Source organism: Miniopterus natalensis, chromosome 9, assembly GCF_054644295.1.
Source record: "Miniopterus natalensis isolate mMinNat1 chromosome 9, mMinNat1.hap1, whole genome shotgun sequence".
Classification (NCBI taxonomy): Eukaryota; Metazoa; Chordata; class Mammalia; order Chiroptera; family Miniopteridae; genus Miniopterus; species Miniopterus natalensis.
Window position 1 is genome coordinate 58,980,641 of NC_142089.1, and position 25,603 is coordinate 59,006,243.

At 35.1% G+C, this 25,603-nt stretch overlaps 1 protein-coding gene and 1 pseudogene across 6 annotated transcripts in view; one reads left to right on the top strand and one right to left on the bottom strand.

Annotated features, from left to right (window-relative positions):
- The first annotated feature begins 1 nt into the window (after position 1).
- Positions 2 to 25,603, top strand: part of CCDC18 (coiled-coil domain containing 18) — a 90,573-nt gene continuing 64,971 nt past the window's right edge. For 4 of the 6 annotated variants that reach the window (XM_087820596.1, XM_087820597.1, XM_016197174.2 and 1 more), the window contains exons 1-12: positions 2 to 56; positions 696 to 871; positions 2,249 to 2,384; positions 2,882 to 3,056; positions 6,971 to 7,132; positions 8,137 to 8,243; positions 9,993 to 10,121; positions 14,988 to 15,084; positions 16,500 to 16,621; positions 17,726 to 18,017; positions 20,472 to 20,596; positions 21,456 to 21,616. In XM_087820596.1, the coding sequence (XP_087676722.1) occupies positions 2,251 to 2,384; positions 2,882 to 3,056; positions 6,971 to 7,132; positions 8,137 to 8,243; positions 9,993 to 10,121; positions 14,988 to 15,084; positions 16,500 to 16,621; positions 17,726 to 18,017; positions 20,472 to 20,596; positions 21,456 to 21,616 (1,504 nt within the window). In that variant the 5' untranslated portion in view covers positions 2 to 56; positions 696 to 871; positions 2,249 to 2,250. Of the gene's footprint in view, positions 57 to 695; positions 872 to 2,220; positions 2,385 to 2,881; positions 3,057 to 6,970; positions 7,133 to 8,136; positions 8,244 to 9,992; positions 10,122 to 14,987; positions 15,085 to 16,499; positions 16,622 to 17,725; positions 18,018 to 20,471; positions 20,597 to 21,455; positions 21,617 to 25,603 lie in introns of all 6 variants that reach the window. The other 2 variants (XM_016197175.2, XM_016197178.2) reach the window with 2 other exon arrangements.
- LOC107525100 (nascent polypeptide-associated complex subunit alpha pseudogene) lies at positions 5,046 to 5,643 on the bottom strand (annotated as a pseudogene).

A 25,603-nucleotide genomic window follows, 5' to 3' on the forward strand; every position in this document is an offset into this window, starting at 1 on the left:
GGAGCGCGACGGGCGCTGTCGTCGGACGGGTCTCTCTGCCAGCTACGACTTGGGTGGTGAGCGACTGCCTCTGGGAGGGTGGAAAAGGGCCAGCGTGGGGGAGTTTTGCCCCTTTCCCTCCTGGCACCCTCGGACGCGCTCTGTCTAGTCCTCGCCCCACGCGGACGCTGCTCTGGCCGGTTATATTTTAGTAGCAAAAGGGAGAGGAAGATGTCATATTTGGCCCATTCTTCCAGATGAACGTAGGATCGCTTCTGTCCGGTTGAGCGTTCTGGATACGGAAATCTTTTTCCGCGACAGCCCGTCCTGTTGCATACGGGGTTATACACAGAGCGCTTGTTTTTCGTTGCGATGGGTGTGCTTGTGAACAGCTACAAACGCATTGCTATCAGAGCCGAAAGATGATGTAGGTAGCATGTGCTTTTCCACATACATACAGGCAATGAAGGTAGATTTTTATGACTACTGAAGGGAGAAGGACTCTTCATTTGAGAATAAATAGCCCGCTAAGAAAAAGAAAATATTTGAATATCAAATGTATTCGTTGATACTTCAGAAGAGTTTGAGAATTCTTACATTAAAATAACACGGAAGATGTTGGACATAAAACCTGATCTAGTTGAACCATGATATCGAGTGGCATTCTAGAATTTACCCATATTTTCTTTACTCCTTTTTCCTTCACCATCCTGTAGGAAACTAGCGATGCTGAAAAGATAAAGCAGAATGGGGACCTGATACATTGACTTTTGTCTGGGAGTCTTCTTAATACTTAAGCAGAAGCAAATTCGTGGAAGCAAAAGAGGAAAAAGGATTTTCTCTAAGATTACATAGTATCGTTTAATTTCCTTTCATAGTTTCTTCCATCAAGGTGAGAGTTTTCTTTTTAATCTTTCTCCTCTGTGAAATTTTGAGTACGGAATAAGTATAATATTTTAGCTGAATGAGGGGAAGGAAAGGCAGGGTAGTAATAATTTATTGCTAAATTGACTATAAGTGCTCAACTGAGTATATTGACTGTAAGTGCCTTACAGTCCTGAACGTAATTCACAGGACTCCTAGCTATTTGGAGCTTGAGATGTGGTCAGAATTCCAGAAGGGCGATGAAAGAAAGATGCTACAATGATAAAGGTAAATGGGATCTGAAAGAGGAATGTTATTTTAAGATTATGCAGAAAAAGGTAGGAGTAAGAGATGATAAAGTTTTCATTTGAATATTAATTATGAACAACATGGATTTTAATGTAATAATTATACATATTAATTATTAATAAAATGTGGCCTTTTATCGTGATTTTTATATGCAAAGATGTTTAGAGAATTTTGCAACCCTAGAGATACACTTCAGTTGAAGAAACAAAAGCTTTTCTTCATATATTTCTATGAGGTAACCTACCAAAAGTTATTTTGATCTTTGTGGTTGTGGTGTGAATGTGTGTGCTTTTTAAATTTTATAACCATTGCGAATGGGAGAAGGGATAATTTTTATCTGGTAATAAATTGCCTTTAAGAAAATATGAATGACTGTAATGATACCAATTTTATCAGATGTTCAGAGCTTCTAATGTGATTATGTAACTTCAAACATCTCATTGAAATCGATCTATAATGAGAAAATTGCAGTCTTTGGATCCTGAGGACTTCGGTTCAAATTTTGGTTCCATCATTTACAGTTTGTGTGTATTATTTAATTTGCCTTATTCTTATTTTCTTCATCTTTAACATGGAATAAAAATTCTTAGTTTACACAATTGTTTGAAAGATTAAATGTGCTTACAAAAGGGGAACTATTATAATAACTAGACCCTGGCTGTAATGAAAACTTGATTCACTGAAATTCTATAGAACTTTCCATTACGGCTTTACACTGCAGAAAAATTACTGTTGTTTTTGTTTGTTTTAAATTACCATGAAGGTTTTCACAGCATTTGAAATAGAAAAATAATGAGGGCCAGCCGGGCGTGGCTCAGCGGTTGAGCGTCGACCTAGGATCCAGGTGATCGGGGTTCGATTCCCGGTCAGGGCACATACCTGGGTTGCAGGCTGCAGCTGATCAATGACTCTCATCATTGATGTTTCTATGTCTCTAACCCTCTGAAATCTCTCTATCCCTCTGAAATCAATAAAGATATATTTTTTTAAAAAAGAAAAAGAAAAATAATGAGTTAAATTCTATTAGTGTGAGAATATTTTGACTGACACCACATTCTTTTTGGCAAGGTACAAGAAATTAATTTCTTTTTTTAAGAAATGGAATCTAATTCATCAAACTACCATAAGAAAGACAATGAAGAACAAAGCTTGCTTGCAAATGTTGCTTCCTTAAGACATGAACTGAAGATAACAGAATGGAGTTTGCAGAATTTAGGGGAAGAGTTATCCAGGTAAGTAAAATCACATATAGAATTCAGAGTATGGCTTTCATTTATGAATGTAAAATGTATGAATTTCAGTAGTATTGTGTTTCTAATATGTCTCTAGAAGAAGAAATAATGTCCTATAATTTTGAATATAATTCAGCTTAGGAAAAAATAGAAATATTAGAGAATCATTTATATATTAAGAAAACACCGTATATCTAATATAATACACATGCATATATACAGTATGAAATATATATTTTAGGCTTTATCTGTTATGACTGCTTTTTGAAACAAGTAATTCTAGCACAGAAGCTCTAGAAATACACAGATTGCTAGTTTAAAATTAATTATGGTTTATTTAAAAATTTAGTTGAAGCATTGCCTTAAGTTTGTAAGGGTGAATCTGATTTCCAGCAGCATTTCAGATGCTTTTCTTTATTTCTCATTTAATGTATAGAAATTTGGAGTGAATACTTAAACTATCTGAAAACTAAAATGCATTTTTTCTTTTTCTCTAGTGTTAGTCCAAGTGAAAATTCCAATTATGCCTGTGATCCCTCACGGTCGGAAAGGCTGATTCTGGAAGATCTTTCTCAGCCCAGCCAGTGTGGGCTTTCGAATTACTCATCTTATAAAAAAACTTGTAAAATGCCCGTTAGTGGTACTGATTTTCAAAAACAGCCAAGAGATAAGGTTACTGTTTTTAGACCTCTCTACTTAAAAATGGTTTAGTTTTTGACCTACTTAAAATACCTTCTTCTTTGAGTTTTTTCTTTAAATGCCTTCTGCATGTTTTCCATAGTCTTTTACTACCATGCTGAAGACTTGTTGAATTTAAATATAATGGTTCTTGTCTCATCTTAAGAGGAAGTAGTTAATTTGGTGTATCATTCTATTTTTAAACTTCTGTATTTATTGCCTTTTGCAGTTAAATGTCTTGTTTTCTCAAATAAATTATAACCTCCTTGATTTTAGCACTATACCATGTATATAATAGGCAATCAATTATTTATTGTTGTTAAACTATACTTACTGTTTGACCTGGGTTAGGGTGCTATAGCATGGCATTATTCTCCTTTCATTATCCCCAAATTTTGGGGATGATCTTAGATAACTTCCCTGGTCTGGAACTTACTCTCTCCCTTTTTTTTATTCCATCATATTATCTATCTACCGGTGTTTACCCCTGTTTCTTACTCAACCCTTTTATTTCCCTTTCCACTCTTCTTCCTGTCCTTTATTACCCCACTGTCAGCATGAATATATACATGTGGTTTCATATGCACATCATGATCTTTTTTGATAAAAATTTGCTCTCACCACTTCAGAAAGCTAACAATTGAAAGGTTTTCTTTTTGTAAGGAAGGTGCTTAATGAAGCTATGGAAGGTGCTTAATGAAGCTATATAACTGAGCCTACATTTTGGAAAGTGAATTCAAATTCCATGTCTACAAAGATTATATATCATTCTGGAAAATTGTATCTCTATCCTAATTCAAATAGCTGATTATTTTTTTCATAGTCTTTATGCCTTAGTTGAAATCATTATGTTTTACCCTAAGCAAAATCAAAAGACAAATGACAAATTGGAGGGGGAAAAGTATTAGTAATGCTGATTAAACACAAAGAGCTTCTAAAAAGAAGACAAGATCAACAACCCAGTAGAAAAAGAGGGAAAAGTCATATATGGAAAAGGAAATTAATATGATCTCCAAACAAATAAAAAGATGTTCAGTCTCACTTATAATAAGAGAAATTTATAATGAAACTATACTTAGGTACCAGTTCTTACCTAACAGATTGTTAAACACCCAGGTGTTTGATACTATTTTGTTGGTAAAATTAGGAGGAAATAGGTACTCTTAATACATTGCTGGTAGGAATGCAAAATCATACAGCCCCTATGGAGAGGCCTTTAGTAATGTTTGCCAAGATCACAAATGTGTTTACCGTTGACTTGTAAGTCCCATTTCTATAAAATTATCCTACAGGTAACACCTGCATAAGTACAAACTGAGGCATTATTTGTCTTAACAGATTAGAAATAGCTCTCAAGTGTCCAGTAATAGAGGATTGGTTGAATAAACATGCAATGAACACTAGCTGATGAAACAAAAAAGCAGGAATTTCTCACTGAATTGATTTTGGAGAGAGTGTGAGGATATACATTTAAGTAAAAAATGCTAAGTTCAGAATGATATACTGTCATCCCTCGGGATCCTTGTGGGATTGGTTCCAGGATCCCCTGCAGATACCAAAATCCGCAGATGCTCATGTCCCTCATATAAAATGGTATAGTACCTGCTTATAACGTATGCACATCCTCCCATATACTTTAAATCATCTCTAGATTACTTATAATACCTAATACAATGTAAATGCTATGTAAATAGTTGTTATACTGTATTGTTTAGGGAATAATGACAGAAAATCTGTACGTGTTCAATACAGACACAAACATTGTAGGCCTAACTAGATAGTACATGTTAGCAACCAGGTAACTTTTTTCCCCCAAATATTCCCCCCCCACAAGAAGCCATAACTTTATTAATAATAGAAACAGTACAAATTTCAAACCAAGCCGCAGTAAATCTTTCAAAACACCAAAAAAAGGTCCTTCTTTTTAGATGATTATATTGTTAATTCCATAATAGCATTTACAATATCACTGTTCTTCAGGGCTCAGACTGCCTTTGCTCTTGAAACATTTGCTCATCACATAAGCAGTTCTATGTCCTTAAATTATAATTTCCACACTTGTTTCATCCACCTTTTCCTCTTCACTCTCCTCTTGTACAGTTAGAGTCTGTGTGTTTTCTTGAATGTGAAACAGCTTTACCTTGAACTTTGAATTTCTCAGCAGGTACTAGCTAGCTGTGCTCAATCTTCAATCTTGGCTTCCTCAAGACTAGGTAGTTGAAGCTGGGCCCTTGCAGACACCTAGTTTTATAATGACAAAGAAGATACTCTTAGATTTCAGAATAGTGACTCTAGTAACTCCTGTAACCTTTCCAAGACCCAGTTTGGACATAGCCTTCCATGTCTTCTTTTCACTCTGGCTGTTTTGTTTTACTGACTGGTTCTTCACTCATTTCAGCTGCTGCCACCAGCTGGGCTTGTTATGTGATTGCCTGTGTGGAATCTTTTTCCTCAAGCTCTGGTACTGATTCATCACTGTTAGATTCTGTTCCAGACCCTGTCTCAGCCTGGGGCTGTGGCAGCTCTTGCTCTGTAGCAGGGACGGTTTCTGTGGCTTCACTGGGCATTTTGTACAGGGAATGGGGAACCAGGATGGGTGGCCTCCACATAGTTTTGATCCATAGAAGCGGAATCAGTAGATGTGAAGGGCTGACTGTAGATAGTATGCAATTTTTTTGCATAAAAAAGTGTGGGCATGGATAATTTGTATTGCTTGTATATGCATATAAAACACTAGAAGGCTAGGATTTATTAAGATTATAAGTTAACTACATGGCATGTGTGGCTCAATGGTTGAGCATTGACCCAGGAACCAAGAGGTCACACAGTTCGATTCCTGGTCAGGGCACAGGCCTGGGTTTTGGGCTTGATCCCCAGTAGGAGGTGTGCAGGAGGCAGCCAGTCAATGATGTTTCTCTCTCATTGATTCTTCTATCTCTCTATCCCTCTCCCTTCCTCTCTCTCTAAAAATCAATGAAACATATATTTTTTAAAAGATTATAAGTTAATTAATAACTCCTATATAAGATGTTTCCTATTTTTTGCTGTATGAGTGGTGTTAAAAATTTATAAATGGGAAACTTATAAAACTGGTTATATAACTACTAAAAGATGAGAATAAGACTTCTGTGTGTGTATGTTTTTTTTAATATGTTTTTATTGATTTCAGAGAGAGAGAGAAACATCAAAGATGAGAGAGTCATTGATTGGCTGCCTCCTGTACACACTATACTGGGGATCGAGTCCGCAACCTGGGCATGTGCCCTGACTGGGAATTGAACCACAGCCTTTTGGATCATTGGTTGATGCTCAACTGCTGAGCTATGCCAGCAGGGCTGTGTGCGCTTTTTTATATAGTTTTGACTTTTGAGTTGCATAATATATTATTAAGAAACTAATAAAATCAGGTTTTGAAAACCTCAACCCTCATGAAAATTAAAATAATTTATTGTAAAATATATATTCAGAAGAGTGTGATAGAAATATCTATACTGTTTAAAGAATCTTTTATCCAAATCCATTTTATTGGTGAACATTTGAGTCCATTCCATTAATTGTCTCTTATGGACAATGTAGCTGTGAATATTTTTATATCGTCAGGTGCAAAATTACAAAAGTTTCTGTCAGATTAATACCCAGAATTAAAACTGTTGAGTCTTAGCATATTCAGCTTTACTGGATAATGCTAAGAGCTTTTCCAACGTTCCAAGCTGTACTTATTTATGTACATGTCCACCAGCAGTGGCAGAGAGGGCACTTGATTGTTTCACATCTCCTCACCAACACTCACTAAATATCTTAAATCATTTTTTGAGCTATTTAGTTATTTTATAGATATTATTCATCATTTTCCATTAATTACATGCAATGCTTAATAAAATAATAGATTGTTCTTTTTGATTTTTCAGATATTGTTTTCATCTTCTAACCCCATGGATCAGGAGATGAGAAGTCTTCGAGATAAACTTAATAAACTTAGGCAACAGAATGCCTGTTTGGTCTCACAGAATCATTGTTTAATGACTAAAATCGAATCTGTGCACTTTGAATTAACACAGTCAAGAGCCAAAGTATGTTTCTTGAAGTGATGACTATTCCAACAGAAAATCATTATAATTACATAAAGATTTATAATTGGAAAAATATTCCTTGTATTGCTTTAATGTGTTATGAGTAATTTTTATTATGATAATACAGTATCACTATGTTATGGAATCAGTTTTATGTGAATTTAATATCTGAAAATGATTCAGGGAAACTTGTATAGTCTGTGCACTTAGATAAGTCAGAGCTTCTTAAAATCTTATTTTTTAACTTTAGAGGACGTTTATTAAGCTGGGGACAGTGGAACAAGGAAGGGCCAAGGATAACAGGAGAAGGACTAGGTGGGGAAATGAGCATAGGCTGGGTTGCTTGGCCTACTAAGAAGTCAGAGAAAAGGGGGCCTTGGGGATAGGTTCAGGGGGTTTGCCTGGGACAAACTGCTGCTGTCCATGCCTACCCTGGTTGCAAGCCTCTTGGGGTTCCTTAAGGTTTATGAGATGCATGCTTGTGGAGGAAGAAGGTGGAGAGGGGAAAGGCTTGGCTGTGCTCCCGGGAGGGAGAGCGCATTTAAAATCTTAAGATTACCAATTTGTGTGGTTTTATTTCTTGTACAAAGGAAATATAACTTATTTATCTTCCTTTTTAAAATAATACATTCTTTTTGTTGTTGTTAACCCTCACCTGAAAATATTTTTTCCATAGATTTTTTAGAGAGAGTGGAAGGGAAGGAGAGGAGGGAGAGAGGGAGGGAGGGAGGGAGAGAGAGAGAGAGAGACTGATTGGTTGCCTCCCGCACATGCCCCAACCAGGGCCGGGGATCCAACCTGCAATCCAGGTATGTGCCCTTGTCCAGGAATCAGACCCTTGACCCTTTGGTGCATGGGCCAACACTCTAACCACTGAGCCACAATGGCCAGGGCAATACATTCTCTTGTTGAAAACTTTTTTTTTTAAACTTTAAAAACAGAAAAAAGAACAAGCAGAGAGATCACTGACTTCCACCATTTAGGAACTCCCTTGTTTGTTTTAGGTCTCTATGCTTGAATCTGTTCAACAACAGGCAGCCAATGTGCCCATCTTAGAAGAACAGATTATAAATTTGGAAGCAGAAGTTTCAGCCCAAGATAAAGTTTTGAGGTAAGTATACTTTTTACAGCTTTAAAAATTTTATTTCCTGCCTCTGCCTTTTCATATATGTTGTTAAATCTCATAGACTGCCCCAATAAATCTGTAGTGGACTATAAACTATGTTAGAATGTGTTGAATCTGTGTTAAGTCCATCATCACTCCTCTTGGCTACAAGATCCATGCAGTATATGGGGACTAAAAAAAGACTAAATCTAGGCTGAGATACTTATTTACATGCTTTTATTAAATATGAACTAGTTTATTTCTTGCCTTACATAGTAATATATACTCAGTACTTCAGTGGGAGTTCGAGAAATAAAATACAAGGAATCGATTTATAATATATCCTCTTCTGCTTTGAAATAAAAAATATATACATACTAAAGTGCACATTACTTCATTTTAGTGATTCTCAAAGTGTAGTTCTGGGACTAACAGTATTATCATCATTTGGGAACTTGTTAAAAATGCAAATCTCAGGTTCTTTTGCATATTTACTGAATCACAATCTGTTAAAGGAGGGACCTAGCAATCTTTTTTTTTTTTTTTTTAATATAGCTTTATTGATTTCAGAGAGGAAAGTAGAGGGAGAGAGAGAGATAGAAACATCAATGATGAGAGAGTCATTGATTGGCTGCCTCCTGCACACCCCCAACTGGGGATCGAGCCTGCAATTTGGGCATGTCCTCTTACCGGGAATCGAACCCCGATCTATTGGATCCTAGGTCGACGCTCAACTGCTGAGCCACGCCCAGCCAGGCAGGACCCAGCAATCTTTATGTTTCATTTTTTTAAAATTTGAGAATAGATCTTATTTATTTATTTGTTTTTTTGTTTATTTATTTATGTTTTAATCCTTACTTGAGGGTATGTTTATTGATTTTAAAGAGAGAGGAAGGGGAGAGAGAGAGAGAAAGAGAAAGAAACATTGATGTAAGAGAAACATCAATGTGAGAGAAACATCAATGGGTTGCCTCCTGTACTTGCTCCAGTGAGGGACTGAACTCACAACCTAGGTATGTGCCCTGATCAGAAATCGAACCTGCAACCTTTTTGGTGTATGGGACAATGCTCGAACCAACTGACCACCCAGCCAGGGCACAGTCTTATGTTTTAATGAGTCCTGCAGATGATTTAGATATACACTAAAGTCGTCTCTCATGACCATTAGAATTTTGCAGATTCCTTTAAGACACGTATATTATGTTTAGTCCTAAGTATTGTATATTTTGATTGTGAATTTGTTCTTGTTTTGTTCACTGATAGTATAAGGGAAAGCTGCTGCTTTTATTTTGTAATTGGACTGTTTGTCATACTCTTTTATTAAGTCTAATAATTTTTCATTTTATTCTCTTGGATTTTCTAGGTAGCTAATGATATCAGCAAAAAAAAGTAAATTTTATCTTTTCTTTCATTTATTTACACTTATTACATTTTCATTTTTACAACTGTCAGGAAAAAAATCATTGGATATAGTGGTGTTAACAGTCATTCTTATCTGGTCTCTAAACTACATGGTAATGCTTTTAGTATCTGACCATGAAATAGGATATTAACTGTATATTTATAATTTGATGGGAGTATTCTTTTATTCTGTACTAAAACTAGTTGTTAAATGATAAATATGCCCTTTCTCTATCTCTAAATATTAATTTCTCTTAACTCTGGTTTAACTAACAGAATTCCTAATGTTGAACTATTTTTGCATACTTGCATAATCTCTTCAATAACCTTTAAAAATATCCTTTTATTTTATAGAGAGGCAGAAGATAAATTAGAGCAGAGTCAAAAAACAGTGATTGAAAAGGAACAAAGTTTGCAGAAGTCCCAAGAGGAATGTATAAAGTTGAAGGTGGACTTACTTGAACAGAGTAAACAAGGAAAGAGGTATGTGTTTTTAAAGCAAGTAATTTTTTTTTTGTAAGGGAAACAAAGAATATATTACCTATTTAAAATTCTAGCCAAGTTTTGAAGTGGAAAATTTTCAGAAATTTGCCAGTAGAATAACTTAATTTTCTTTTTTGTCCATTTTTATTCATATGTGGATTTTATGTTATTGGCATTCTTGATTGGGGTTAATTCCTAGAAGCCTAATAATGCTTATCAAGGTAACGATATTTACTTATTTCTGAAATTAAGTTTCACAACTTACATAAAATTCATGAGAAAAGTGTCTTTGGGTCTTCCTTAAGGAATACATAAGTAATGTAAAAAAAAAAAAAAAAAAAAAAATGATTTTATTTAAACCATGTCTTAAGATAAAGTTTTCTAGGTAGCCTTGACCTAGGAACCATTAACTTTGAATGTAAATTAACTTTTAAACTAATATTTAAAAGCTTTAGTTTAAATTAATGAGATTTTACAATATAATAATGTAATTAAAACAGCTTTTACATAGAGTAAAATCATCTGTATTTTTATCTTTTACAATAAAAATATTTTGAAAATGTATATATGGTATAAATAGTTACAAGGGAGTATATTTTGAAAAGTTATAAATAGATTAAATATTTATTTGCGTTTGAATTTCTAAAAACCTATCTTTAAGTCATTTTTCATTAAAATGGGTTTGGAAGAATATTTTCCCAGCAGCATTTGGTTAGTCTAGTTCTAGTTACAATATATATTTGGTAGGCACTATTAGTTAGTGGTAATATTTAGGTTTTGGAGTCAAATAACCAGATTTTACCTCTCAGTGGCTTTGTTACATTGGGCAAATTATTTAACCTTCTTGAATCTCAGTTTCTCAGTTGTTCATCTATTAAATCAAGGTGATATTGTCTTGGTATAAGAATTAAATGAAAAAAGAAATGTCAGGTGCCTCTTGAATAATAAACACTAACAAATGTACTTCTTGTAAGTGTAAACTGTATGGTTAAATATTCTGAAATTCACAATGAGAGAGTGATGTCAGAGCAATGGCGACATGAAAGATAACCTTGGCCTCTCCCCCTGAAATTGCAATAAATTAACCAATTATAATTCAACAAAGAATTCCTTACTCAATACAGAGGTACATCTGAGAGACATGTGCATTGAAACATCTAAAGACACTGGGAATAAACTGGGAGATGAGAAGGGAGGAAAGCTCGGATGGTCCGCAGACTCAGCCCTGCAGCTGGGAGTTTGAGGTGTAGCCAGGAGCGCGAGGCACAGCCAAGGGAGAGGAGGAAGCCGAAGGCAGCAGGCGCTTCCTTCAGCCAGGAGGAACAGATTGCTGCGGGAGCCAGTCCATCAGGTTGAGCAGAGTGAACAGTGACTGAGCCAGCAGACACCTGACAGAGTGCAGGGTTCTGCCATGTGGATATCCACTGTCAGGTGGGGGTGTTTCTAGCAAAGAAACAGAGTTACAGAGCCCTGCTGCCCCTTGGACTCCCAAAACTTGCCTTCCGTTGCCCTGGTGTTGGGTCCAGGAACATTTTATCTGTAAATCAAGAGCTATTGTAGTGGAACTGCTGTTTCCCTCTGTGATTGATCCTTGGGTTTGGTGCTTGGGGCTGTACCCCACTTAGGTCTGGAGTCTGGAGTTGCCATTACAGTAAGGGCAAAATAAATCCCACCCCAAAGCAGCGCAGCTGAACTCTTACAGAAGCCGTGGAGGTCAAGTCTGGGAGATCACAGAGGTAAAAAAATCTTGCGATTCAGTGCTGTTTACTGGAAAATAGTAGAAAGACTTCTTCAGAGAATGCTGCTATAGAAGGGATATTTATGCCTACACAAAGGAGAGTAGCAAATACCATGAATAACCATGGTAACAAAGATGATAAGAAAAAATGAAAAATCCCCAGAAAGTAAGCTGAAACACATGGAAATATGTGATATAAGTGATAGAGGTTTCAAGATTGCAGTTCTGAAAATACTCAACAAGATGTGAGAAAATACAGACAGACAATTTGGTGCACTCAGGAAGCAAATCAATGAACAAAATGAGTACTTTACCAAAAAGATTGAAACTTTACAAAAGAACCAGTCAGAAATCCTGGAAATGAAGCACGCAGTTAAAGAGATTAGGAATGAGCTACCAAGCATAGAAAACACAGCCAACCAGATGGAGGAAAGAATTAGTGATATTGAAGATAGGAATCTAGAAATGAGACAGAGGGAAGAGAGAGACCTGAGCATAAAGAAAAATGAAAGAGCTCTATGAGAACTGACTCTATCAGGGAAAAAAAGCAATATTAGAATAATAGGCATTCCAGAAGAAGAAGAGAAGGAGAGGGGAACAGAGAGTCTATTCAAACAAATAGTGGATGAGAACTTCCCAAACCTGTGAAAAGAACTAGATCCTTAGATCCAAGAAGCAAACAGAACACCTAGTTACCTCAATTCAAAGAGTCCCTCTCCAAGGCACATTGTATTAAAAATGTCAAAAATTAATGACAATGAAAAATTTCTCAAAGCAGCCAGGGAAAATAAGGAAGTGACCTACAAAGAAGAACCCATCAGAATTTCATCCAACTTCTCAGCAGAAACTCTACAGGCCAGAAGAGAGTGGAACCAAATATTCAAACATCTGAAAGAAATTACCAGCCACAAACAATATATCCAGCAAAATTATTCTTTAAATATGAAGGAGAAATAAAGATGTTCCCAGACGTACAGAAGCTTAGAGATTTTATCACTGGAAAACCTCCATTGCAGAAAATACTCAAGGGAGCTATTCTACCTGAAACAAAGAACGTAAGGTCACAACACTACAAGTAAGATCACCAAAAAACTTACAGCATGAAGATGGATAATTTGTGACAACATAAACATAGAAGGGAGCCTGGCTGGTGTGGCTCACCCGAAACCAGTATGTTCATATTAACCATTGTCATCCCAGTAAATTTAATAAAAATAAGTCTACGTGAAACAAAAATAGCAGAGTTAAGATTCATTAAAATTGGGTTGGGAGTGCATAGATGTATATACATCCATATGGTTCTGTGTGGCTGAAATATGTTAGGACTTTTTTTTTAACTGGTGGTGAAGAGGAGTAGATAACTATAAAGAGGATAAGTTTGGCTCGAAAGGAAGGATGACAGAGGAAGGTACAATATGTATGGGGGTTTTTGTTTTGTTAAGAAATACAGGTGTCCTTTGCTCTCTGAATTCTAGCTTTGCAAATTTCTTAGATTTTCAGATAAATCCCTTACTATTTAAATTCTATTTTTTATCTGAAACTTCAGAATGAAATAGATACCTCCTATATCCACAGTTGCTATCCAGACTTAAGAACCACACATTTAGAAAATAAGGGCACCTTAGCCAGTTTGGCTCAGTGGTTAGCGTACTGGCTCACAGACTAAAGGGTCCCAGGTTCAGTTCCAGCCAAGGGTACGTACCTCGGTTGAAGGCTTGAACCTTGGCCCTGATGGGGGGGGGCATGCAGGAGGCAACCAATCGATGTGTTTCTCTCATATTGATGTTTCTCTCTCCTTCTCTCTCCCCCTTCCACTCTCTCTGAAGTAGCAATGGAAAAAATATCTTTGGGTGAGGATTTTTAAAAACCCAGAAAATAAGGGATACTTTTACTTGAGCTCGTAAGCCAATAGAGAAGAGACTGAAATACGTAAGTTAGAGTAAACTCCTCAAAGGAAAGAGCTAAGATCAAGAGTATAAATAAAGGAATTCACCTTGGGTAAGAGTCACTGAATTTCCCTTACACTGGAAAGAATGTGATGAGAATGGGTTTAAATATAGAAAAGTTGTGTGTTTTTTTTTTATTTTGTTTACTGATTTTAGAGAGAGAGAAACACAGAGAGAGAGAAGCATATATTTGTTGTTCCACTTATTTATGCATTCATTGGTTGATTCTTATGTGTGCCCTGAAGGGATCAAACCTACAAACTTGGTCTATGGGGGCATTGCTCTAACCAACTGAGCTACTCAGCCAGGGCTAGAAAAGTTTTTAGGTGTGAATAGGAAATTTACCAAGTTCCAGCCTAATAGTCTCAGTTCAGTGTGAGAAGTATGATGAAAGGTCAGGGTCAGCTAAGAGGTGAGGCAGCATGGTTGGGCTTAAGACAGTGCTTGGTGGTGGTTGGATTTTGTTCAGATTTTTATATCTTGTATCAATAGAAGTTACTGTCTTTTGAAATACGTTTTTGAAAATTTACCTGTCCTTTGCAAAGGTCACTGGGTTTACTGAGTTTGTTTTTTAAAAATGTATTTTTATTGACTTCAGAGAGAGGAAGGGAGAGAGGGAGAGAGAGAGAAATATCAATGATGAGAGTCATTGATCGACTGCCTCCTGCACGCCCCCTGCTGGGGATCAAGCCCACAACCCAGGGATGTGCCCTGACCAGAAATTGAACTGTGACCTCCTGGATCATAGGTTGATGCTCAACCACTGAGCCATGCCAGCTGGGCTTTACTGAGTATTTTTAATGTACTAGACAGTGGACTGATTCTGTAATACTTTTTCTTTGAAAATTTATCATACAGCCTCAGGCTACTTCCCTAATCTGTCTTTTCTGGACTGAGGAAAAAATATTGCCAACACATAGAATGTACGTATGATTTAAAGTATATTTATAAATATTTTGTTATATTTTACTTTTTATATTGATATTTTATAGTGAGAAAATTATTGTAGTTTAATCTTCATTCTTTATTTTGCATTTTAAGCCTAATACTCTTTTTTTTAGTACTGAGAAGTCTGCTTCTCTCTAATTATTACTTAAATTTAAATATAGGTTACTTTGGAACTTAACTATTCAAATGCAGGGCATTCTTTGCTTTTATTAATTATCCCTTTTTAAATTTCAGAGCTGAACGACAAAGGAATGAAGCACTATATAATGCTGAAGAGCTGAGTAAAGCTTTCCAACATTATAAAGAAAAAGTGGCTGAAAAGCTAGAAAAGGTAAGAGGCAGTTGTACAAAGTCAGTGTTTTTTATTACTGTCCATATTCTAAAAATAAAGAGAGGCATAAATAGAATATGTTTATTTCTGATTAAAGCAAGGAATAATTTTTATGGTCTCATTCAAAATAAAGTCATTGAAATAAAGAATTCAAAAATATTAGTTAAGGATGATTTTCACAGTCTTATAATAAGCAGAAACTTTTTTATCCAAAGAGAGAAAATAGTGGAGACAAGAGAAGAAACAAAATATAGAGAAAGATGGGATGGGGTGAGTGAGCAGGAGCTGGAGCTATTGGAATAGAAGCAGGAAATTTGTTCCCATCACCTCAGTGAAAATGAAGACAGAGTAGATTAAGTAGGCTCCAATTGATCTCCCTCGAACTGTCAGAGCGGCTCACTTCTGCCTGTTAAAGGGAATGTTCCTGAACAGATTCTTCATAGTAATATAGTGGCTTTATTACATTCATTTGCTATCTTCAAGTAATACCACATGATGATAAAACCTGTTTGGAGGAAGGCCAAATGTTGGATATTCAGTGGTTGAGCTCAGAGAGAGGTCTAATCAACAGATTCTATGAGAGATTTCCATCTTGAGATAATAACTGAAACAGAGAAAGTTAATAATTCTGATTAAAGAAAGGTAGAAGGCTAGAAGAAAGAAATATTGTTATTAAAAATTAAGAAATCAAAATCCCATTTGATACCACACCTTATGTGTGAATTAATTAGATCACTGTTCTGAAAGCCTTGGAGAAGGTCCCTGTGGGAAGTACCATGGGAGGGATTTTTAATAAGGTAATCTATAGGGGGAGGTAGAATAACTTGTGGGGGGGTATCCTTGAGAAGAGGGAGGTCTTCATAAAGGAAAGAGAGGAAACTATAAGAGATGATTTTTTATATCTCTTTATGATTATCAATTTCAAACTGCTCAGCAGAGCCCTGTAGTTAGGTAGGTGTAACAAGGAAGGGAGGGTGATCTGCCTAGTCCTCCACTCCTGCCCTCTCATACTGAGTACTTAGCTTTTGTTTTGAATTTTGGACTGTGATTTCAGTGGGAGTATTTTGTGGCTACACTTTCAAAAATTACTTCTCTGGAGCGTTTGCACTAAAGTTAGCCTTTAGTAACTTCATGCACAGTCCCTGCATGAGTTGCTTGACTTGTCCATGTAAGGCCAGAACACTTACGCTATTGCCCGGCTGTCATAGGCTCTTAACCATTTCTGAACAGGTTAGAATTCCATTCCCTATTCAGGAAGTTCACCTTGCTCCCTTTATTATAAGGTTGGGAACTTTAACGGGTGGAATATTTATTCTACTCTCCTGCTTATTTCTAAAATCACTACTTTTTAGTTTGAAAAACCTAAAACCTATGACAACAGTAGTATGCCCACTTAAAACACATTATTGTTTTAGGTTCAAGCTGAAGAAGAAATATTAGAGAAAAATCTAATTAATTGTGAAAAAGAAAATAAAAGGCTACAGGAAAAGTGTGGTCTATATAAAAGTGACCTTGAAATTCTGAAAGAGAAATTAAGGTACAGTATCCTGTTGTAGAAAAAGAATTTTTGTGTGGAAATGAAGAAAAAAACTGAAACATTTTGGAATAGAATATTTTGTATATTTTAATTATGGCCTTAAATTATGTGGAAAGATAAGGCTTCATGACAAATTGTTTTCTAGGTATAATGAAGTTAGGATTTTAAATGAATAAAATGTATGTTGATGTTAATATACTTATAAATATAGAGTAATATCAACATTTATGCTTTGCATATATTTAGAGAAAATTAACACAGACATTCTTACAGTCTGACCACATTAATTAGCTAGTTAGTAAGATATGTATTCTTCAAATTATGAAGAATCACCTAGTTCAGCTTCTCATTTCAGAGACCTTAAAAATGTGAAAAAGGGAACTGATGAAATACAATAACAATTCTAAAGATTAGATTATTCTAATGTTTGACATGTATTTATAGGTATATATATTTGAAAATATTAATGCCTAGTAATCTGTTAATGGTTGATTAGACTTTCCCTTGTAGAGTTGTGGCTGCTAGTTCATGGTTTTTCCTTATATGATCTAAAACTTCCTTAATGCTACAAAATAGTGTGTCAGGATTTTGGAGTTAGGTCTCCTGTTTTACACTTTTATTTACTTATTTTTTTAAAATGTTTCTATTGGTTCTAGAGAGAGAGAGAGATCTATTGGCTGCCTCCTGCACACCCCCTACTGGGGATCAAGCCTGCAACCCAGGCGTGTGCCCTGACTGGAAATTGAACCGAGGACCTTTTGGTGCATGGGACAATGCTCAACCAACTGAGCCACATCAGCCAGGGCCTGTTTTACACTTTTAAAAAAGGAGCAGTTGCTTCCAAGATAGTGGGATTATCCTGCCCTACTACTTACTGTGAAACACCTGGCATGTTTCATAACCTTTTTGCGCCTCAGTTTCTCCATCTATAAACAGGGAGTAATAATAATGCTACCACATAAGGTTGTGAGTGCCTGGCATGCAAGAAATAGGTACATGGCAAATCTGAACAGGTATTTCAAAATTAAGCTTTAAAATATTTTACGTGAGATTAACTAAATATTATTGAAAATGAATATACACTTTATGCTGTTTTCTTCACAGGCAGTTAAAAGAAGAAAATAACAGTGGAAAAGAAAAATTAAGAATGATGGCAGTGAAAAATTCAGAAGTCATGGCGCAACTATCTGAATCTAGACAAAGTATTTTGAAGCTAGAGAGTGAGTTAGAGGACAAAGATGAAATACTTCGAGAAAAATTTTCTCTAATGAATGAAAACCGAGAATTAAAGGTCCGTATTGCAACACAGAATGAACGACTGGATGTATGTCAGCAAGAAATAGAAAGTTCAAGGGTAGAACTGAGACGTCTGGATAAAATTATGTCCCAGTTGCCAGTAAGTATATGTGAAAAGGAAAATTTTACTAAAGTGCTCTATAAGAAACCATCATTTTGTGGTTGCTTTAGGAGTTTCTGTTTTTTTCCTGCATGTTTATACTTTCAGTCATCAATTTCTTTTCTATTTAATCCCTGTTTTTTTTGTCCTTTCTGCTATTTCAGCCTTTTTCAGTCTCTCAGGTGCGATATATAAGAATGGCGCAGAATTTTTAAAAAACAGATTTATTGAAGTAACATTTATATACCGCAAAACTTACCCATTTAGCTGTACTGTTCAATGATTTTTAGTAAATTTACAAGCTTTGGAACAGTGACTACACTTGTTTTTAAACATTGCTTTCATCCCCAAAAGATCCGTGTGCACATTTATAATTAGTTTCTGTACCCACCCTCACTGCTAGGGAACCGCTAGTTTACTTTCTGCATCTAGAGATTTGTCTTTTCTGGACATTTCATATAAATTAAGTTATACAGTATATTCTCTTTTGCATCTGGTCTTTTGCATTCTTAGTGTTTTTGAAGATCATTATGACGTATATCACTATTTCATTTCTTTTTATTGTTGGCTATTCAATTGTGTGGATATACCACATTTTATTTACATTTGGATTGTTTCTACTTTTGGACTATTATGAATAATGTTGCTATGGACATTTGCATATAAGCCTTTGTGTGGATATGTTTTCATTTCTCTTGAGTAAGACTAGAATTGTTGGGTCATAGAGTAAATTTATACCAAACGGTTTTTTAATGTGGCTGCACCATTTTACATCCTTACCAGCAATGCATGAGGGTTCCTGTTTCTCCACATCCTTGCCAACATTTGTTAATGTCTTTTTTATTATATCCATATTAGTGTGTATGAAGTGGCATCACATTGTAGTTTTAATTTGCATTTCCCTAATGACTAATAATGTTGAGCAACTTTTCATGTACTTAGTGAATGGTACAGAACATTAAAATGTTTTTATAATGCACCCAGCCACTTTTTCTCTTTAAGTTATATATGTATACGATCATATTTATAAGTGAGATTAGGAAGAAGGTAAATATACCTATGTCAGAAATTTGTTTCTGATAGATGTAAAATAAAGGTGAGATAGGGAGAAAACTACAGATAAATGTGTCGTGGTTGGTTTCATATATGTATGTGAATTTTAAACTGTCATGGAATTATGAAGCTGCAAGAGACCTTAGAAATCATCTGATTCAATACCATCATTTTATTGGTGAAGAAATGTAGATGCAAGGAAGTGGATAACTTGTAGCAGAATTAAAACTAGAATGTATGATTCTTCCCAGCCCTCTGTTATATCTACTTTCCTAGGATGCTCATTATTGATTATTTGCTTAGGTTTTTAATGTACCAGTTTGCTTTTGGAATCTGATAGTAATCAGATGCAGATAGCATCCATTTAAAATTGATATTTTCGTTTGACTCCGTATCAAGAATTACTTGGTATGTGATTCTGAAGGTGGTATGATAATATATGCTTGATCCTGTGTTTCATGCAGTGCTAAGAATAACATGGTTTGGAAATGTGGGTTTTTTTCATTTCTATAAAGTGTGATTTGGTTATAGTTTGAAGGTAGTGGTCATTAGTGCTTACCTTGCCCCTTTTTACAAACAATTTTAAAATTCTGTGTTATTCAAGCACACAGAAAAGCACAGAGACCAATGTAGCATAGCATTTTCTAAATCTGGATAACATTTTGTGATATCTACTTCAGATTTTTTTAGAATAAAATTTTACAGATAAATGAAGCCTCTTTATATATCAGATTCAATTCTCTCCCGCTCTCCTCAGAGGTAGCGACTGTTCTGAAATTCCTGTGTACCCTTCTTGTCCATATTTTTTTAAAAGATTTTTTATTGATTTTTTATAGAGAGAGGAAGGGAGAGGGAGAGAGAGAAACACCAATATGAGAGTGAAACATCAATCACTGCCTCCCACACATCCCCTACTGGGGATCAAGCCTGCATCCCAGGCATGTGCCCTGATCAGGAATCTAACAGCAACCTTTCGGCGCATGGGATGACTCCCATCCAACTGAACCACACCAGCCAGGGCCTGCTTGTCCATATTTTAAATATTGCCACGTACAGATGCACCTAGAAAAAAAAAAGTGTGTGTGTGTGTGTGTGTATACAGTTCAGTTCATTTTTGAAAGTACTACATGTGTCACTGTTGTTTTATACTCAGTTTTATGTTATGTGATGTCTCCATAACGATGTACATAATGCAGCTTGATTTAACTACGGTAGTTTTTCCATTGTCTTATTTCATAATGTATTTATACATTATTTCATAATGAATTTATACATTCTCCTATTGATAGACGTTAGGTTGTTTCTATTAAATTCACACTATTTTTCAGACTTAGGGTTCTGAATTTAAAAATTGCATTATAGATATTACAAATTTATATGTGTTGGTTTTTAAACTTACAGTTACAAAGAGAGATGTTTGGTTTTAAATCACCTCTTTCTAAGCACCAGATGAGTAGTTTGTCGAACAAGGATGACAGCTACATTGGCTGCTGTGAGGCAAATAAAATGATGATTTCAGAATTAAGGTATGGTTTTCTGGTTCTGAAGTTGTAGCAAATACAGTGCTTTTAAAAATTGGTAAATAAATTAAGATCTTTAATTGAAATGTTGAAAAATATAAAAAAGTTCAGAGAGTGTTATAACAAATATCTGTGTTTCCACAACTAAGAATTACTTCTTAATGTTTTGTGATATTTGTTTTATTAAATCTGTTTCTTTAAATAAAAAATAAAACATTACAGGATAGATGATATATTTTGATTCTTACCACTAGTCCCATTCTCCTCCTTAGTATCCACCATCATGAATTAGGTACATATTCTTCAATCCATTTTGTATGTTTGTACTCACAGAAATATACTAGATGTTTATATATTTTTTTAATTTAGCTTCTTCATGCAACATCATTTTAAAAATTCATGTTGAAGTAGGTAGAGTGATTGATCAATGCGTGGATTACTGTGGATAGTTTAGTTTTTAAAGCTGTATAAGAGTCTATCTTATAACTATATCACAGTTTATTTATCTATTCCTTTATTGATAGTTACTGTGTTTCTAGTTTCTATTACAAACAGTGCTGCAGAGTACATACTTATACATGTTAACTACAATATAGGCCAGTTTCTCTAATGTATATCCCTAAAAGTGAAAATCTGGGTTGTAGGGTGTGTACCTTTTCAATTTTACTAGGTATCACCAAGTTTCTAAAGTAGCTGAACCAGTTTACAGTCCAATCAGTAGTATAAAAGAGTTTGCATATCCTGCCCAATAGTTGACTAATATCAGAGTTTGAAATTTTTTACCATCTTGAATGGTAAAAATGGTATGAGATATTTTTTATAGAACCTTTCTAATATTTTTTGGCTTTTTTCCCCTCTGTGCTAGGATTAAGCTTGCAATAAAAGAGGCAGAAATTCAAAAGCTTCAGGCAAATCTGACTGCGAATCAGTTATCTCAGAGTCTTATTTCTCATAATGACAACAAAGAAAGTGGCAAATTAAGTAATTTAGAAACAGAACCTGTAAAACTAGGAAGTTGTCATGTAGGTGAGTATATTTTATTAAATTTTCAAGATAAAATATGATCAGAGTTCTGTATGATAATTTTTTAAAAATAGCTCAGCTGGTTGAGCATGACCTATGATCCACTAGCTCGCGGTCTGATTCTGGGTCAGGGCATGTGCCTGGGTTGCAGACTCGATCCCCTGGTTGGGAGCATGCAGGAGGCAGCCGATCAGTGATTCTCTCATCATTGATGTTTCGACTCTCTCTCTCCCTCTCACTTCCTCTCTCTGAAGTTAATAAAAGATTTATTTAAAAATAAATAAATAAATAAATAAATAAATAAATAAATAAATAAATGGATTATCAGCTGTTTGGTTTCTTTTAGCAAACGTGTTAAGTAATCTGCTATTACGATTACTAAGACAGCAGAAATTATTTCAAAATTCTTAAATTTTGCATCATTCTTTAAAAATGCACTTTATTGAAGTAAAATTTCCTTACAATAAAGTATACCCTCCAAAACAAACATTTTATCAAATGTTTATTTTTCATGTTTATACCCTTGTTATCATCACCACAATCAGTCCTTTGTACTCCTTACCAGTTTACTTTGCATTTAATTTTCTTTTTCCCCCCCAACTTTTCTTAAAGTGAAGGCTATGATTATTGATTTTAAAATTCTTTTCTAATGTAAGTATTTAAAGATATACAGTTTTCTTTAGGCAATATGTTAGCTGCATCCCACTAATTTTTTATTTTATTCATTTCAAAATATCTTATGTCTTTTGTGTGTGTTTATTTTCAAGTATTTAGGGACTTTCGAGATATCTTAATTAGTGGTAGACATTAGGTTGTTTCCATTAAACAGCTTAATTCATGAATGAACCAGATTTAATTTTATTAAAACTGTTTTGAGACTTGGTTTATTGGTCAGCATATACAGTGGTACCTCAGTTTTCGAATGTTGTCCGTTCTGGAAGAGTGTTCGAGTTCTGAAACGTTTGAAAACCGAGAAATCAACAGCCGACAGCTGGGCCTCAGGATCTTGCCCTCAGTGGAAGCTGTGTGGCATGTTTGACTTCCGAGGCGTGTTCGAAAACTGAAGCATTTACTTTGGAGTTTCCGGTGTTCGTAAACCTAAATGTTCGTCAATAGAGACGTTAGAAAACCGAGGTACCACTATAGTTGAATGTTCCAAATGCACTTGATAAAAATTATGTATTCTGTAATTATTGAATGGAGTGTTATTTTAAAATTTTATTTATTGATTTTAGAGGGAGAGAGGGGGAGGGAGAGAGAGAAATCAATTTATTGTTCTACTTATTTATGCATTAATTGGTTGATTTTTTGTATGTGCCCTGACCGGGATCAGACCAGCAAACTTGGTGTATCAGGATGATGGTCTAACCAACTGAGCTACCTGGCTAGGGTGGGTGGAATGTTTTTGTGAGTGTCAATTATGTTAAATTGGTTGATAATGTTGTTTAAGTCTTCTTTATCCTTAATGATTTTTTTGTATACTTGTTCTGTCAATTACTGAGAGAGTAGTGTTAAAATCTTCAGATTTATATGCTGGTTTCGTAATTTATTCTTTTAAGACTATCAATCTTTGCTCCTGATAGTATGAAGATATTATATACTTACACATTTAAGATTGTTGTATCTTCTTGTTGAATGGACCCCATGATTATAGTAAATGTCTCCTTTTATCCCTGCTTATATATATACCTTATACTGAAGTCTACTTTGTCTGAAATTAATGTAGCCAGCCATGCCACCTTTTTTGTTGAGATATAAATCACATATAACATTGTATTAGTTTTAACTGTACAGTGTAATGGTTTAAGATGTGTGTATACAAGGTATTAGAAAATGATTACCAGAATAAGTCAACATCCATCACCATACAAAGTTACAGATTTTTTTCTTGTGATGGGAGCTTCTAAGATCAACTCTTTTAGCACTTTTCAAATACACTCTACAGTATTATTAACTATAATCACTGTGCTATACATTACATCCCCAGTACCTTTTGACCACCTTCACCCTTTGCGCTCCCCCATCTCCTTCCCCTCCGTCTCTGGCAACCACCCATTTGTTCTCTATATCTATGGGTTTATTTTATTTTATATTCCACATATAAGTGAGATCATGTGGTATTTGTTATTCCCTGTCTGACTGACTTCTTTTAGCCTAATGTCCTCAAGGTCAAGTCATGGTGTTACATATGGCAGGATTTTCATTCTTTTTATGGCTGAATAAAATTCCATTGCATATACACACTACATTTCCTTTATCCATTTATCCACTGATGGCTACTTGGGTTGCTTCTGTGTTTTGACTATTGTAAATAATGCTGCAGTGAACATGGGAGTGCAGATATCTTTTCAAGATAGTGATTTAGTTTTCTTCAGCTAAATAGCCAGAAGTGGAATTGCTGGGCCATATGGTAGTTCTATTTTTACTTTTTCGAGGAACCTTCATACTGTTCTCTATAGGGGCAGCACCAATTTATATTCCCACCAACAGTGTACAAGGGCTTCCTTTTCTCTAAATCCTCACCAACAGTTGTTAATTCTTGTCTTTTTCATAGTAGCCATTCTAATAAATGTGAGGTGATATCTCATTGTGGTTTTGATTTGCATTTTTTTGATGATTAGTGATGTTGAACACTTTTTCATGTGTCTATTGGCCATCTGTGTGTCTTCTCTGGAAAATGGCTATTCCGATCTTCTGTCCATTTTTTAATTGGACTGTTTGTTTTGCTGTTGAGGTGTATGAGTTCTTTATGTATTTTGGATTTAACCCCTTATGAGATACATGATTTGCAAATATTTTGTTTCATTCCATAGATTTCCTTTTCATTTTGTTGGTTTCTTTTGTTGTGTAGAAGCTTTTTATTTTATTTATTTATTGTTAATCTTCACCCAAGGATATTTTTTCCATTGATTTTTAGAGGGAGAGGGGGAGGGGGAGGGGGAGGGAGGGGGGGGGGGAGGGAGGGAGAGAGAAAAACATCATTGTGAAAGAGACACATCGATTAGTTGCCTTCCACATGCCCCCCAACCAGGGCTGGGCATCGAACCTGTGACCCAGGCATGTGCCCTTGACCGGTAATGGAACCAGAGACCCTTCTGTGTTTGGGCTGATGCTCTAACCACTGAGTACACTGGCTAGGGCTTTTTAGTTTGATACTGTCCTACTTGTTTATTTTTGCTTTTGTTACTTTTACTTTGGGTATCAAATCCAAAAAATCATCACCAAGATAGATTTTTAAGGAGTTTACCCCCTATGTTTTCTTCTAGGAATTTTATCATTTTAGGTATTATGTTCAAGTCTTTAATACATTTTTAGTTGATTTTGTGTGGTGTAAGATAATGATCCAGTTTTATTCTTTTGCATGTGACTGTCCTGTTTTCCGAACTATTTATTAAAGAGACTATCTTATTTTCCCATTGTATATTCTTGGCTCCTTTGTTATAAATTAATTTGCCATGTATGCATGGGTTTATTCTTGGGCTCTCTGTTCTCTTCCATTTACTTACGTGTATTTTTATGCAGTACCATATTGTTTTGATTATTATGACTGTGTAATATAGTTTGAAATCAGGAAGCATAGTATCTCCAAGCATTGTTCTTCCTTTTCAAGATTGCTTTGGCTATTTGGGGTCTTTTGTGGTTCCATATAAATTTTAGGGTTGTTTATTCTATTTTTGTGAAAAATGCGATTGGAATTTTGATATGGGTTGAACTGAACCTGTAGATCACTGTGGGTATTAGGATCACAATATTAGTTTTTCTAATCCATGAGCACAAATTATCTTTCCATTTATTTTTATCTTTAGTTTCTTTCATCATTGTCTTAAACTTTTCATTGTACAGATCTTTCACATCCTTGGTTAAATTTATTCCTAGGTATGTTATTCTTTTTGAATTGATTGTACATGGGATTATTTTCTTAATTTCTCTTTCTGATAGTTTGTCACCAACTGTTTTTGATTAGTATTTGCCTAGTATGATTTTATTCCC